The sequence below is a fragment of the Amia ocellicauda genome, chromosome 15, assembly GCF_036373705.1.
Source record: "Amia ocellicauda isolate fAmiCal2 chromosome 15, fAmiCal2.hap1, whole genome shotgun sequence".
Lineage (NCBI taxonomy): Eukaryota > Metazoa > Chordata > Actinopteri > Amiiformes > Amiidae > Amia > Amia ocellicauda.
The window spans coordinates 9,428,476-9,445,719 of NC_089864.1; the positions used below are offsets into that span (position 1 = coordinate 9,428,476).

Consider the following 17,244-nt stretch of genomic DNA (forward strand, 5'->3'; position numbering starts at 1 on the left):
CAGTAAATTATATAGTAAATGTTAAAATACTGCACATTTAGGGCCAGTGATTCCCTTTACATAGACATCATACAGTGCTGAGGAAATCAGCTAGAAATTATGAATTCACTGCGAAAGAAGAGCCTTTACTATTGATTTTATTTTTTTCTGCAGATCACCTTGGAGATATCTGAATTGCCCAACAGTGCTAAAGTGCAATGTAATTTTCTGCTATGTCGCATATATATAAATGTGAAATCCAGCGGATTTCATGATAAACAAATGTAATGAACAACAAATTCAATTCCAGAGATTGGAAACACAGAACTTTCATGAAATAAAGGATATCCTTGAGAGAATATAAAGTAGTCAGGATTGTGTGCCCTGCATGACAATTTCGGTGCCTGGCGTGATTACTGCTGGGTCTGTCAATGGAATTAATTCACAGTTTCTTTAGAGCTACAGGGGAACTGAATGACTGCAGCCTTCATGTGAGATGTTTGTGTGCTGTGTTGGCAGTTTCCCCGGTACAAGTTTAGTGATGCTGCTCAGAAACTGCAGGATAATTATATTCGTTGATAGAATTATGAAACAGCAGAGCTGCAATTAAATACATGTAAACTTTTTTCAGTGCACAATGTTAGTTAATCTACCTAATGTGAGTTAAGCTTTTACATTTTATAAATAAAGAAGGAACAAGTATTGTCCTTCTAGATTTACACTTCCTTGTTTTCTAATGTAGTAATTGTTTCAGTTCATTCTTGATCTTTCAGATGTTGTGCAGGTCAGATTTGTGAATTTGTTTTAAAAATGTTTTTGTACACTATGCATTCACTCCTAGCTCCTATAGAGTTTCTACTCATGTATTTCTCGGTGCATCAAATAAATCATAATATCATCTCTAGAATATTCCTCCTGTATATAATGTAAGTATGAAGCTCCATTTAAATTCAAATGAAACAACTTTGAAATTGATGTCAGGTCATTTTATAGAAGAACTTATTTAAAACACTAGTAATTAAAATAATTATCCTTCATCTATAATTATCACTATAAATAATGTTTTCTGATTTCTAAATAACTAAAACATATTTAATGTTACTTTAACATTGTAAATTAGCTATACTTGCCAATTAGCCAATACTATTAGCTCTACTTGATTTCTCTTTAGTTTGTTTATTTCTTCAAAGCCTAGATGCAATAATTAGCAAGTACATTTTGCTCAGTCACATGGAATGGAAATGTGTTGTCATTAGTGGCATATCTCTGCCAATAGTTCTTATGTTTGCTTTTGCAAAATCCCAATGACATTCAAAGGAGGTCATGGAGGATAATGTCTGCCAAATATACAAATACATTATAATAATTATAAGACTGTATTTATAAATTCTTCAATTGTGACAGAACACATGCTCTCTACACCTTGTTGACCACTGTCCATGAGTCTCTGGATCCTGCAGGAGAACCTCAGCTGGTTTGTGTTGTTTGAGAAAACGCAGGCTACAAAATGTTTCTTGAAATTTCAGTGCATTCATTTGTTCCGTGCATTTTTCATACAATTTCAGCTCTGCCCCTAAATACAATTTTCAGTTTGCATTTCAAATATTTATTATATTCAATTAAGAGTAAAAATGCAGTGAAACAGAATAAGTTAAGTAAACTGCAATGATTCCAGACGTAACAACTAAAATAGTAACGCTGAATACAATATCGTAGTGTACTAGAAAGTACAAACTGGAATTAAAAGTATGTATGGATACTTTGTCTGCATGTGACAGTACTTTTTGCATGATAGATTATTGGATATGTATTATTGTATGATAGTATGCAGGTTCAGAAATCGTGAGGTTAGGAAATGGGCTTCGGGAGAATCACCCTCAATTCGGGAGTGACGAGCAGAAATTTCCACCAGATACACCTTGGGCATGGATGGGGACTTGCCCTCATCCAACAGCTCATGCAGAAACTGTAATATCACCCCAACAGGGCAGGCGACAGGGTCATGACCCTTGTCCAAACACCACATCTGGAAAGCATGCTGTCAGGTGGTCCCGCTCAGGAGCCACACTCAGATTAGCAGGAGGTCTGAGTTCAAGCGCCACTGCAATGCCCTGAGCTTGAGTCAGTATCTGTCTGAGGAGGGAGCTGCCAGGGGTTCAAGCTCAGTATAACCACTTGGGGGTGACGAGCAGCGTAACTCACTCGCACTTGATCTTTACATGTTTAATAAGTGTTATTTTTGTATAGATCAGAGGTTCTCAACCCTGGTCCTGGAGGAGCCCTTACCCTACTAGTTTTTGTTCCAACCGAGCTCTCAATTACTTAATTGAACCCTTCATTGAACGAATCATTTCCTAAATCAGAGCCTTTTAGTTATTTTGAACAGTAGGGCTGTTAAGTTAAGTATAAAATTGTATAAAGAAATGATTACCTTATTAAGTAACCGACTATTTTTTTTATCAGTTACACAGTTTAAGGATTCAAATGTAATCAAATAACTTCAATTAAGGGTTCAATTAAGTAATTAAGGGCTGAATTGGAACAAAAACCAGCAGGGGAGGTGTAGGACCAGGATTGAGAACCACTACATTTAGCCAATGTATTCAAGATATGATGTTGTAAGACAAATGAAAAACAAGTTGAACTGTTTGTAAGGTATTGTTTTATTGGCCAAAAGGAAAATTATACATTTGCAGTGTTTTCTTTATGTAAATTGAAGATGAGTTTTTCTGTTTGTTTTTGCGTCAGTTCGTCTGCCGTATTGTGTGACGTTACAGGGGCTGTTGCCTAGGCAACCAGACCAAAATGACCGTTTTTGTCGTTGAGAGGACCTTAACATCGTAATTATTATTATTATTATTATTATTATTATTATTATTATTATTATTATTATTATTATTATTATACTTACGTTCATTGTCATTTTATACATTTCTTCTACGGCTTCATCTTTTGCTGTATTCCTTTCGTCATGACTGTGATTATCAGCAATGAGTGCCTGAAAATAAAGAATATTAATATTAAATGACTTTGAGTTACTAAAACATTTTCAAATAATGAATAATAATAACTACATGAATTAATTAATTTGGAAAAGTTTTACGAAAAGGTAATCTTTACTGTGTGTGGCTGTTTGTGTAGCACGATTACAACTATATAGTGCATTTGCAAATAATTATGAATTCATATGGTTGCTTTATGGATTTTTTGTTGTTGCAGATAATATGATTTTATTATTTTATGATTTAAGTAATAGTAGATTCCACCGAAGAAAACGATTTTCCGAGTCTCCTATGCAAGGTACTGGTTCTGACGTCTACGGTGGCCCTGAAGTTCAGATGGGCTGCGGTGCTTCTGCGGAGTGCGGGCGAGGGCAGGCGGAGGGTCAGGGCAGGTCATCGCCGTGTCGTGGTGCCTCTGCAGCTCCTCACACAGAAGATGAGCCTGTAGAAGACGCCAGCAAACCAATGCAGTGTGTGAGTGTGATAAAGAGGTTGCAGTGCAGAGGGGATGTATTAGCAATGCATGGTACCCAAGTGGGTAATATCTGTGCATGCTTTGGCCAATGTTCATATTAATAACACAAATGATACAAATATATCTGTTCAGCTGTTACATCAATGTTTATATGTTTATATATGTTGTATCAAAGGTCTTTTAGATGCCCTTTCATTTAAAATAGCACTTACAATTTGGTATAACCCTCGTCTTTATGGGATTTATTCAAGTCGATTCACATTACTTTTTTTTCCAGTCAGTCATTGCTGATAATCAGACACAGTCAAGTCATGGCGAAGAGGATATAGAAGGAAAAGATGAAGCCGTAGGAGAAATTGAAAACATGAATGTAAGTAAAATAATACAAATAATAATACCCATTTGTTATTAAGTTCAAACTCACCAACAAACAAACAAATAACAGAATAACAATGCTTAAGTGTAACCTTGTGGATGTTTGGAAACGTCTTAAAAACTTAGCCAATTAATATTCTATATTTTTAGGCAGACATTGCTAATAATCAAACACAGTCGAGTCATGATGAAAGGAATACAGTAAAAGATGAAGCCGTAGAAGAAACTGAAAACATGAACGTAAGTAAAATAGAAGAGACGGGGCTGTATCATTTGGCCATTGTTCATATTAATAACACAGATAATACAGATATCTCTGTTCAGCTGTTACATCAATGTTTACATGGAATACATGACACATATGTTGTATCAACGCTATTTTAGGTGCGCTTCCATTTAAAATATGCACTTAGTATACATAAGAACATAAGAAAGTTTAAAATGTGAGGAGGCCATTTGCCCCATCGTGCTCGTTTGGTGTCCAAGGATGCTATCCAGTCTATTATTAAATGTTCCCAAACTTTCAGCTTCTTCCACATCGCTGGGTAGTTTGTTCCAGATTGTGACGCCTCTCTGTGTGAAGAAGTGTCTCCTGTTTTCTGTCTTGAATGCCCTGAAGCCCAATTTTCATTTGTGTCCACGGGAGCTCCTCTGGTTTCATGTGGTCGATGCTCTTCATGATTTTGATGCCTTGAATCAAGTCCCCACGTAGTCTCCTCTGTTCCAGGGTGAGAAGGTTCAGTACCCTGAGTCTCTCAGTAGGACATTCCCTTCAGACCTGGAATAAGTCTGGTTGCTCTCCTCTGAACTGCCTCTAGAGCAGCGATATCTTTCTTGAAGTGTGGAGCCCAGAACTGTCCACAGTATCCAGATGAGCTCTAACTAGTGCATTGTACAGTCTGAACATCACTGCCCTTGTTCTCAATTCTACACTTTTGACAATATACTCTAACATTGTGTTTGCCTTTTTTATTGCTTCCCCACATTGTTTGGATGGAGAAAGTGAGGAGTCCACATAGACTCCTAGGTCTTTCTCATGTGTTACTTCATCTAGTCCTATTCCTCCCATAGTGTAATTATAGTGGACATTTTTGTTATCTGCATGTAATACCTTGCACTTGTCCACATTGAATTTCATCTGCCAGGTGTCGGCCCACAACTGAATATTATCAAAGTCCCTCTGAATAGCCTGAGCTGCCGAGATTGTATCTGCTGAGCTGCCTATTTAATATCATCTGCACATTTGACAAGTTTACTAACTATCCCTGAGTCCAGATCATGAATATAGATTAGAAAAAGCAAAGGCCCTAGTACTGATCCCTGTGGAACTCCACTAACAACCTCAATCCAGTTAGAAGTGACTCCTCTAATCGACACTCTCTGTTTCCTATACATCAACCAGTTCATAATCCATCTACTTACATTACCCTGAATGTGGAACCTTATCAAAAGCTTTTTGAAAACCTAATATCATATCATATCTTTCATATGATTTACAGCTGCAGTTGCATGTTTAAAAAAATCCAATAAATTAGTAAGACATGATCTGCCTCGTCTAAACCCATGTTGACTATCTCCAAGAATATGGTTTTTATTAAGATGCTCCTCTATTTTCTGTCTAATAATTTTTTCCAACATTTTACAAGTAATGCAGGTGAGACTGATTGGTGTGTAATTTCCTAGCTCAGTTTTGTCCCCTTTCTTGTGGATTGGTATGACATTTGCTGTCTTCCAGTCAGTTGGCACATCCCCTGTTCTAAGTGTCATTTGGAATATTTGACTTAGCGGCCTATAAATAATTTCCCTCATTTCTTTAAGTACTGTTGGAAATATCCCATCTGGCCCAGGTGATTGTTTGTTTTTAATTCTGCTACTCCCTTTAGTACCTCCTCCTCATTTATCCTGATCTCTCTTAGGGTTTGACTGGACTGGTTGTTAACCTGTGGCATGTTGTCTGTTTTTTCTTTTGTAAAAACCTCTATGAAATACTCGTTTAGAACACTTGCCACATCTTGTTCATTTTCCAAGATACTTCAATTTTTGCCCTTTATCTGTTTCACTTCTTCCTTTATTGACCTCTTGCTTTTGTAGTATTGAAAAAAGCTCTTTGCATTAGTTTTAGCTCCAAGAGCTTCATCTCTTTCTATTTCCCTCTTTGCTTTGCTGATCCCTTTCTTAAGATCTCTTTGCAACATATTATTTGTATTTTATTTTGTCTCCATCCCTTTTATATGCGCTATTCCACTTTTTCTTTCTCTTGATATTTTGTTTGTGTACTTCTATTAAACCATTTTGGCCAATGTTTTTTGGTCCTCAATTTGCTAAGTTTTGGTTCAGATTTCTCCTGGTCCTCAAGTAGTATATTCTTAAAATATAACCATCCATTTTCAACTGAATCTATATCCAGTGTGCTCCAGTCTAATTCTTCTAAGTGCCGCCTCATACCTTCAAAGGTTTGCTTTTCTAAAATTGTAGACCATTGTTTTAGACAAAGCTAACTATATTGTGATCACAATTTGCCATTGGTTCTCTAACTAGTGTCCCTCTGACTATATTGTGGTCATTTGAAAAGATCAAGTCAATACATGCTCTCTCTCTGGTTGGTTCCCTGACAAATTGAGTTAGAAAGCAGTCATTTACCATCTCAACCATTTCTATTTCTGCTTCTGTAGTCCCAACTGGGCTTTCCCAGTCTATGTTTGGGAAATTGAAATCCCCCATTATAACAGCCACATCCTTGCTACATGCAGTCCTGATTACACTGTACAGTGCAATATCTTTCTGAATATCTGAGTTGGGTGGTCTGTAACACTCCTACCACTAATCCTCCAGATCATGTTCAAAAGTTTGACCCACAAAGATTCTGTTTCGTTACTAGGATCTAATTGAGTTCTTCTGCCTCAATGTCATTTTTGACATATAATGCTACCCCACCACCTCTTTGATTTTCCCTGTCCCTCCTAAACTGTGTGTATCCTTTCAACTTGTATTCATCCCCATCATTTTCTGTAAGCCAAGTTTCCGTCACTCCTACAACAGTCAACATAGTCACACGCCAGCACTGTGGCTTCTAGGTCTAACATCTTGTTCCTTATACTCCTGGCATTGAGGTAAACACATTTCAGGACTTTCCTACTAGCAGTTTCCCTTTGTTTTCTTTCTTTAGTGGAACATCTCCCATTGTCAGAGCTCCCTGCCCCCCTGGTGCCTAGTTTAAAAGATTCTCAATTACTCTGCATGTACACTCTCCCAATGCATTAGCCCCCCTTCTGTTTAGATGTAGACCGTCAGGTTTGTACAGGTCCCATCTGTCCCATAAGAATGACCAATGCTCCATAAACCTAAAACACTCTTCCCTACATCATTCTGCAAACCTGACACTGTAGTGGCAACATGCTTCTAAATGTTAGTTTTTTTTTTTTTTTTTTTTTTTTTTTTTTGTGGCTCTTGGTTTCTGTTCCCTAGTCAACTGCTTAACTTTTTGTCACCGAGAAACAGCTCAGCTCTTTCTCAAGTAGCTTTTGTCTACCTGCCACCAATTCACACCTAACTGGCCCCACCTTGCTCCTCCTGCAACAGAATTCCTGCTAGTCCTTGACTAAATCTCCCTTCTACAACCTGGTTACTTTCACCAACTCAGCAGCTGATCTGAATTGACTTCAATTTAGGCAAACTACAGACAATGCTAACTTCAATTAAGGCAAACTTATAACAAAATTAGCAATGCTAAGACTGGTCTGAAAGTAGTCAAACAACAAGATGGCTGCCTTTCACCTGTACTCTCCTGTCTCTGTCTGTGGCAACTTGTAAATACTTCTGCACACCTTGGTATAACCTTTCTCTTTATGGGGTTTAATAGTAATTTAAAGTCAATTCATATATATATATATGATAGCAAATAATACTCGATACTGGAAATGATACTCAATACCAAAATGATACCACAACCAAAACGAGAAAGAAAACTAATTATTAGCCAAAGGCCCAGAATAAATAAACATTGGGTAATTTTTTCCAAACACTGAACAATATGCTGATAACTGGGTAAATTAACCTAAATAACTAACTATACAACTTAAACATCAAAATAAATAACAGAATATAATATTTCTCTCACAGGCATATCATTTGTTAAGAACAGCAGCATAATTTTTCAAGGATTTACACATTATAATAAATTAATAGGAAATATAACTTTCAACATGTCTGCATATCGGCGAGAATTAAATACTGAAGACTGTCACTCCAGACCCCTGCCCAGACTGTTTTGTTTTGTTTTGTTGGGGTTAAACGAAAACCTAATTTCAGAAGCTCAGTTTGTGTGTGTTTCATGCTTTTGTTTTGCTCTGTGCAAAGTGCTGAGTTACACTTCTCCTCTGCGAAGGTATCCGTGCATCTATTGGTCACGTTCATACTGTGCAGATTTCCACAGTTCTGCACAAATCTGCTCTGCTCCACCAATGGGATTGGTGGGATTCTGCAGATCTGCACAGAACTGCGGACATCTCCGACCAATAAATGTTTATGTTGTCTATTTTGTTTACAGTAATTATGTAAATACACATAAGCACAGTTATTATTGTATTCTCTGTCTTGGTTGCACTTGTTGTTCCGCGAGTGAGCTTATTGCTGTGCGAGTCTGAAAGAAAAAAAAACAAAATCAGAGAGATCTGTTTCTAGTAATTTTATTGTCATCAAAACATGTTTGTCTGTATTTTTTACAGTGCTCATGTAAATATATATAAGCACAGTTATTATTATATTCAAATCTACACTTACATGCTTAGATACATTGTACACTAAATGTCTGCAATATTATGAATACGCAGAGTAAAGCCTAAAAAAAAAAACATCTTGCTGATTCAGAGAAATTAGTCTGACTTGATTCTCTAGAGACGTGAGACACATTTGACAGAATTCTAGTATCAAACTGTTTTGTCTTTTTAGTATCGAAAAAGTATTGAATTTTTGTTATACCATACAATATTAATATGGATATTTGAAAATGTCTTTGTAATTTAAAGTAAATTAATATTAATAATATTCTTAATTTTTAGGCAGTCATTGCTAATAATCAAACACAGTCAAAAGACGAAGCTGTTGAAGAAATTGAAAATGTGAATGTAAGTAAAATAGGTCTGTATCCTGTATGTTCATATTAATAACACAGATAATACAGATATCTCTGTTCAGCTGTTACATCAATGTTTACATGGAATACATGACACATATGTTGTATCATTGCTATTTTAGGTGCGCTTCCATTTAAAATATGCACTTAGTATACAGCTTGCTATAACCCTTGTCTTTATGGGGATTATTAGTAACTTAAAGTCAATTCATATTATTATTTTATTTTTTCAGGCAGACATTGCTAATAATCAAACACAGTCGAGTCATGATGAAAGGAATACAGTAAAAGATGAAGCTGTAGAAGAAACTGAAAACATGAACGTAAATAAAATAATAAAACTAACAATAAACAGACCCCAGCAGTGTGTAAGTGTGATAAAAGAGGTTGCAATGCAGAGGGAATGTATTATTGGTACCCAAGTGGGTAAAACACAATATGTGAATTTGAGGCATGAAGTTTCTAATGATTGACAAGTATAAATTAGTTGTGATTAACAGTTTTTATGAACAATCAGCTCTTCGGATCATAGCTTCCTTGTATTGCATTCCTTTGTTACACCCCTGTGATACCTAAAGTATATCTGTGTATGCTTTGGCCAATGTTCATATTAATAACACAAATTATACAAATATCTCTGTTCAGCTGTTACATCAATGTTTACATGTTTATATATGTTGTATCAAAAGTCTTTTAGATGCCCTTTCATTTAAAATAACACTTACACTTTGGTATAACCCTCGTCTTTATGGGATTTATTCAAGTCGATTCACATTACTTTTTTTTCCAGTCAGTCATTGCTGATAATCAGACACAGTCAAGTCATGGCGAAGAGGATATAGAAGGAAAAGATGAAGCCGTCGGAGAAATTGAAAACATGAACGTAAGTAAAATAATACAAATAATAACACCCATTTGTTATTAAGTTAAAACTAACCAACAAAAACAAATAACAGAATAACAATGCTTAAGTGGAAGATATGGAACTTATGGATATTTGAAAATGTCTGTATAACTTAAAGTCAATTCATATTAATATTCTATATTTTTAGGCAGTCATTGCTGATACTCAAACAGAGTCGAGTCATGATGAAAGGAATACAGTAAAAGATGATGCTGTAGAAGAAACTGAAAACATGAACGTAAGTAAAATAATAATAATAAGCAACCAAAAAACAAAGAATTGAACAATACTTGTCTGACAAAATCTGTGAATGAAAACTTGAGTTTTAGTGGTACAACACCACCAGAGTAAAGACTGGTTTGATAAGATGGTACAATTACACTGGTCCTTGTTTGCTTATTGACAATTTGTTTTCTTGGCAATAACTCTCGTCCATTTATGCCTAGATCCCCTTTTTCCTGTGAGTGCAATGTGGAATTAGAGCTCAAGATGTGATTCTGTGCTGTTGTTATACAGATAATTGCAGCATAATTCAGATCAGTGTGTTGAGGCATATGCTACTTTTCTGTTTCACAAGATTTCCTACTTTCGAACACTTTCTCAAGAGACGTCAGTAGCAATTCCACTTTATCTTGGTTTAAATATAGAATTTAATGACTTCCTTTTAGCAAGGCTAATAATTAGTGTTTAGATGACTGTAAAGTGCCTTGAGACAGTTTATGCATTTGGGGCGCTATAAATGCAAGTCTGATTGATGGACTGATTTCAGTGAATTATAAAATGACCAGAGGGCATACTGGGATCCTGGTGTGTGCTTTAAATAATCATTAATTGAAGACATTTGTGATTTGGCATCAGATGGGTATTAATTCATTTTAGCAGTGAATTTATTTTATGGGCAGCAGTGTGAGGCTTTGGACTCCTCTGAGTGGAGGGTTGTGGGTTCAATCCCAGGTGCGGGGCGCTACTGTTGTACCCTTGAGAAAGGTACTGAACCTAGAATGATCCAGTAAAAAGCCAGCTGCATAAATGGGTAATTGTATGTCAAAATAGTGTGATCAATTGTCCTTCATAAGAGCGTCTGCTAAGAATAATAATTGAATGTCTTTCATTGAAGGACACAAACAAAGAACCGGAAGACGTTTCTCTGGCTTTTGACAGTTTTCTTCATAACAGTGGTAACCTTTATACCTGCTTTAACGAACATGGAATCAGGGTTTACTTAGATGAAGCGAAGGTAGGCTTCAGCCATACATCATCCTTTTACTAAAAATACAAGTTGCTTTCTCATATGCTTTTGTGACTCTGTAGGTCTTTTTTTCTGACAGGGGCTCATACCTTTTCCAGATGAATGGTACAATGAAGGAAGGTTCCTGAATGGAGCATATGAGGTAAAAAAAGCAAGAAAAATAAGTACGGATCTGTTGTGTGCTTTTGCTGGGGTCATATTTTTCTCTTGTGTCAGCTAAAAGATGAGCTGTAAAGTTATTGATTAAATGTGTATCTATATGGTATCTAGCTGGTATCCAACCACTGCCAAGCCCCCCCAAGTGGCTGTCATCTTGTAAATACTGAGCCAAATGTCCTGGAAGATGGCCGTGCCGGTGGGCTTTACATCCCAGGAAAAGGAATGGTCATGACATACATGTTGGAGGTAATTGCATTTCAATGTGGATTTCCTTTCTCAAAGTCTTAGGGTATTAAACAAATAAACAATAAATCATCATTGATTCTTTAAGGAAAGAGCCAACGTCTGCAGATACTTCGATGCTTCGTCCGGAACGTGGCTGCTCTTGCCGCTGCAGTGGGAGATGAACTTAGACTTCGTCAGAGAACGGGTCGAGCGAGTAATGGTAAAAACACACACTCTTACATTTCTCTGACCTGGGTTTTGTGCTGCATTACCTGATCACAAGGTTAGGTAAGTAACCAATGAATGGAACAGAGGAAAACAACAGAAATGACTGTAAAGAGTAAAAGTTGCACCATATTCTGCATACAAAGAATTATGCAAATTATTATTTTCTCATTTGTATTTCATTTACTTTACAATTCTGTTTTTTCCCGTGATTCCGAGGGAGTCCTGCCAGGCCTGGTGGATGAGAAGGAGATCGTGGGAGCCCTCAGACAGTGCAACTATGATTCAGACGAAGTCATTTTTGTTTATCTTTCCACCTTTGGAGACATTCTTCTGCAGCCACCAGAAGGGGTCAATTCCACAGATGCTAATTCTTTTCGGTAAGCCAGTGTGACAAAATAAGCCGTCCTCCTTGAATAATGAAATGTATTGAATTCAGTATATTTGTGAACAAAGGCGAAAAAAATAATAAAATGGATTTTATTTAAAATATTGATCAAGAACACCGTGAAGATTTAGTATCCAGTGGAGAAGTCCTACAGAAAAGATGAAAGCATTGTTAGTTTTTTAAATCAAACATCCATATATTTCCCTCAAAATGACTAATCACAACAGGCCATCACTTGTTATGAAATATAGCTTTGAATAAACAGACACCTAAGAAAAACCGGGGCACATCATTGTAAAGTACAAATGTATTTTGTGATGTTTTGCCAGTCCAGTGTGCATACTCTTAACATGTTCCTTCATGTCACAAAATACAAAAAAACAATAAAAATGAATAGTATATTTAAAATAACTAGAAAGTGACATTGTTATTGTTTATTAAAAGGAGTTATATGGAAAAGGACAGAATTATTGAAGATCTTGAGCAGAAACTGCAAGACAAAGAAAAGGAGATGGATGACTTGGTCCAGAAGAATAACTATCTGTCCGAAGAGTATAGGTACCTGTCAGAGGACTTGCAGCCCTTATATGGTAGAGTGGCCGAGCTGGAGGCAGACAAGGAGGAAGCCAGTGAGAAGATCAGAGCACTGCTGGCCACAAGACCCACCGGCCCTGATGCGGACTTGGCTCCCAAACCATCTGTCAACTCCAGCCAGCTGCTGCAGGTCGGCACGCTGATCAGAGACTTAAACATCGCCAACAAGAGCCTGAGATCCACGGTGAAGCACATGTTCTCCGAAATGGGGCACCAAATGGAGCAGCTGTTGAAGGCGGCACTTCGTATGAAAGAGGCCCAGCAGAATTCCACCACTGACTTCGAGGAGCTCCGCTCTCTGTACCGGAGGGAAGCCATGGAGAGGAAGGCGCTCTACAATAAGCTGCAGGAGCTGTGCGGAAATATCCGGGTGTTCTGTCGCTGCAGGGGTGACTCGGCGGCCGACACCTGCCTGGATGTCCCTTCTGATGAAGAAGTTATTGTAAACCAAAAGGGATCAAAAAAGACGTTCTTCTTTGACAAAGTGTATCCTTCCAGTGCTACGCAGGTAGAGAATCTCTGCACAAGGCTCTGACCATGTCTGTCATCATATAACTGTTACTGAAAGACACCATGTGCCAGTGTAGATGTATCTAAAAGTGGTACAGTACCAGTGTTAAGGTTTTAAATTGGTATTCTGTGACTCAACAGAACTGTTGCTTTTGACCAAAAATCTAAATGAACACTAATACTAAAATTTAACAGCATCTGTTTGCTTCAAGCTTTGATTGGATTGCGAAATCTGTGGAGAGTGATCAAACATAGAACTTGTGTATTACCATGCTTCAACTCATTTAAATTGAACACCTTGATTTTCTTTACAGGAAGAAGTGTTTAACGAAGCCCGTGCGATCATCACCTCCTGTGTGGATGGATATAACGTCTGTATACTGGCGTACGGGCAGACAGGCTCTGGGAAGACATACACGATGATGGGTCCCAAAGGAAATCCAGGAGTGAACATCAGGTCATTAAAAATGAAACAGTATTAAATAGGGTAGCAGGTAACTGAAAAGGGGATGCAAGTCATTAGTGAAGTCAAAATACAACTTTATTCTGCACTAATAAGAAATATTGAAAATAACCCATCTTAAACCACAAAGGTCATGCTCTTTTATTAGTTGTGCACAAAAGATCTCTTACTACCTGCTAGTGCAGCAAGAGACTGCCCAGGTCAATAGGGTGCTATAACAGAGTAACAGGTTTTGCGAGATCCCATCAATAGACCAATGGCTGTTCATTTATCTTTATACGTGCAGGTCAATCAGGGAGCTTTTACATATCTGTAAACAGAGAGAAACGATCACGTATGTACTCAAGGTATGTTTGAATAATGAGCCATGTCAGCTTACAGGAAATTAGTACCTTGGAAGAGAGTTAATGTAAAACACCTTCCAGAGAAACATGAGAGATTCGGGAGTATTTATTTTTTCATTACGAGGCACCAAAAACAGTTTTCTGCTGCTGAATTATGAGAAATATATATCTAGAGTAGCGACACTGCAATCAAAATAAAGTCCAACCGTAACCGGATTGGAAGAGTATAATACCAGACATTAATTATTTTTTATTTTCACCCTTTCCATTTTTTGTAATTATAGCAAGACGGCTCAGACAGATGGGTTTGAGTCTGCTGGGCATGAAGGGTGGTAATTAATGTGCGTCTGCCATGAAAATAATAATTATGAACAGAATCAGTAACCTTGTCCTCAAATGATCCCTTTACACAAACTTTATTGCCTATTTTTTTCTTTTCAGATCTCCATGTTAGAGATTTACAACGAAAGCCTTAATGACCTCTTAGCCCTAAATCAAACCAGTCAGCTGGAGATTCAGACTCGGGGCAAAGCCGTCACAGTCCATGGCTTGACGCAGATCGAAGTGAACACCGAAGACGACATACTGAACATCGTGGAGCTTGGAGAACAAAACAGAACCACAGCTTCGACCAAAATTAACATTGAGAGGTATCAGGACATGTGCGGTTTTGATTCTTACGAGTTAAACTTGTGATCTATGGACATTCAGGCTGCATTTCTTAACTCAGTGCTTTACTTATTCTCACCATGCACTGCCCTGTAACTGATCTTTCATCCCGCTGCTCAGCTCGCGCTCTCACCTCATCGTGACCCTCCACGTGGACGGCACAGACAGCGCGTCCGGCGTCACGTCCCATGGCTCGCTCATGCTGTGTGACTTGGCCGGGTCAGAGCGCATCTCCAAGACCGAGGCGACGGGGCAGAGGCTGGTGGAAGCAGCGGCCATAAACAAATCCCTCACGTCTCTGGGGCAGGTGAGCCACAGCACCCGACAGGGCTTGAGCTGAGGCTGGCGATACGAACGGAACATATCTACTGTGGCTTTAGTTTCCATCATATGTTCAATACATGCGTGTGGCTGGTTTTAACACAATACACGTCTTTGTCCTCTCATCAGGTTTTCAGCGCTTTGAAGTGCAACGCGCTACACGTGCCCTTCAGGAACTCGAAGCTCACACGCCTGCTTCAGCCTTCGCTCAGTGGAGATGCCAAGGTACCGCTTCTTTTCCTTTATTACATCAGCTTGAGTTATCATCACCATTATCCAGTGGACGCTTTCATTGACTTACTTCATTTGTGTGATTATAAAGGCCTGTGTGTTTCTGAACGTCAGTCCGGACATGAACAACTTGGCGGAGACTCTCAGCACACTTCAGTTTGGTTCCTCAATTCGGCAGGTGGAACTGGGTAGAGCTACACAACATACAAGTCCTGGGCGTGACACACAATGACATGCATAGCTCCTAATGGTTAATACACATAGACATAGTTTTTGCAAATTAATTCTCCCTATATAAAACTTTATATATATTGTTAACAGAATAGGTTTCGTAAGGATTTCTCAATGTGTTCAGAGGTTTAAATATGAACTGAAGGTGTTCTTTGTGTTCACTGAAGTGTATCAAAACAGTACTGTGTTTGATTGTCTTGTGTTTGGAATTAAAAATGAAAGTATTTGATCATCTATTTGACAACCTGCTTATGATTTTGTATGTAACTGTTCAGATAAATGAATTCCGTTTGTATTCTGCTTCATAACACTCTTTCAGGGTCCCCCCCCCCAGCTGAAGCACTTTAGGATCGTATACCCTAATGCAGAGACCAGATCAAACCAGACCATCCAGCTCAAATATCAGAAGAGATTTAGATATTTTTTTCTTCTGCAGCAGGGAGGGAAAGTGTACAAATAATTCAGACCCAAGTTGTGCTCCCATTGTGCGCTATGATCTCCAGGATCATAAGGAAGCTCATATTGATCAGCTGAGAGCACTGAATATAGACGGCTTAAGCACTTATGATTTCTGATGGCTTCGACTTAATAAGAACCTATGGGAATGTTTATTTTTTTATTTTTTCATTGGCAGAAATGTTTCGATTGCAAAGAAAATAAAAATAACTTAAAACCATGATATCCCTGTTGCAGACATGTTAGACTCTTCTGCTGATTCTCGACTGTGGTCTGAAACAACATTTTCATAACATCTGCATTAGTTTATGTATATATTATGCATCTTATCTATCACTTCATCAATACTTCTATAAGTATTGTAATTCCTCCAGGAGCTATTTTTACAGCCCCTGAGCTATGATATGGTGCCCGACTCTAGAGCTAAGAGAAGATCCAACAAAATTAACCTACTTATACACTCACCTAAAGGATTATTAGGAACACCTGTTCAATTTCTCATTAATGCAATTATCTAACCAACCAATCACATGGCAGTTGCTTCAATGCATTTAGGGGTGTGGTCCTGGTCAAGACAATCTCCTGAACTCCAAACTGAATGTCTGAATGGGAAAGAAAGGTGATTTAAGTAATTTTGAGCGTGGCATGGTTGTTGGTGCCAGATGGGCCGGTCTGAGTATTTCACAATCTGCTCAGTTACTGGGATTTTCACGCACAACCATTTCTAGGGTTTACAAAGAATGGTGTGAAAAGGGAAAAACATCCAGTATGCGGCAGTCCTGTGGGCGAAAATGCCTTGTTGATGCTAGAGGTCAGAGGAGAATGGGCCGACTGATTCAAGCTGATAGAAGAGCAACTTTGACTGAAATAACCACTCGTTACAACCGAGGTATGCAGCAAAGCATTTGTGAAGCCACAACACGTACAACCTTGAGGCGGATGGGCTACAACAGCAGAAGACCCCACCGGGTACCACTCATCTCCACTACAAATAGGAAAAAGAGGCTACAATTTGCACAAGCTCACCAAAATTGGACAGTTGAAGACTGGAAAAATGTTGCCTGGTCTGATGAGTCTCGATTTCTGTTGAGACATTCAGATGGTAGAGTCAGAATTTGGCGTAAACAGAATGAGAACATGGATCCATCATGCCTTGTTACCACTGTGCAGGCTGGTGGTGGTGGTGTAATGGTGTGGGGGATGTTTTCTTGGCACACTTTAGGCCCCTTAGTGCCAATTGGGCATCGTTTAAATGCCACGGCCTACCTGAGCATGGTTTCTGACCATGTCCATCCCTTTATGACCACCATGTA

At 38.2% G+C, this 17,244-nt stretch overlaps 1 protein-coding gene across 1 annotated transcript; it reads left to right on the forward strand.

Moving 5' to 3' along the window:
* Positions 1-12,563: 12,563 nt before the first annotated feature.
* LOC136711104 (kinesin-like protein klp-3) lies at positions 12,564-15,595 on the forward strand. The gene is made up of 7 exons (XM_066687104.1): positions 12,564-13,214; positions 13,531-13,673; positions 13,966-14,026; positions 14,465-14,673; positions 14,813-14,999; positions 15,143-15,238; positions 15,336-15,595. Exons 1-7 carry the CDS (start codon positions 12,564-12,566, stop codon positions 15,474-15,476), a joined length of 1,488 nt encoding a protein of 495 aa, XP_066543201.1. The 3' UTR covers positions 15,477-15,595.
* The last annotated feature ends 1,649 nt before the right edge of the window (positions 15,596-17,244 follow it).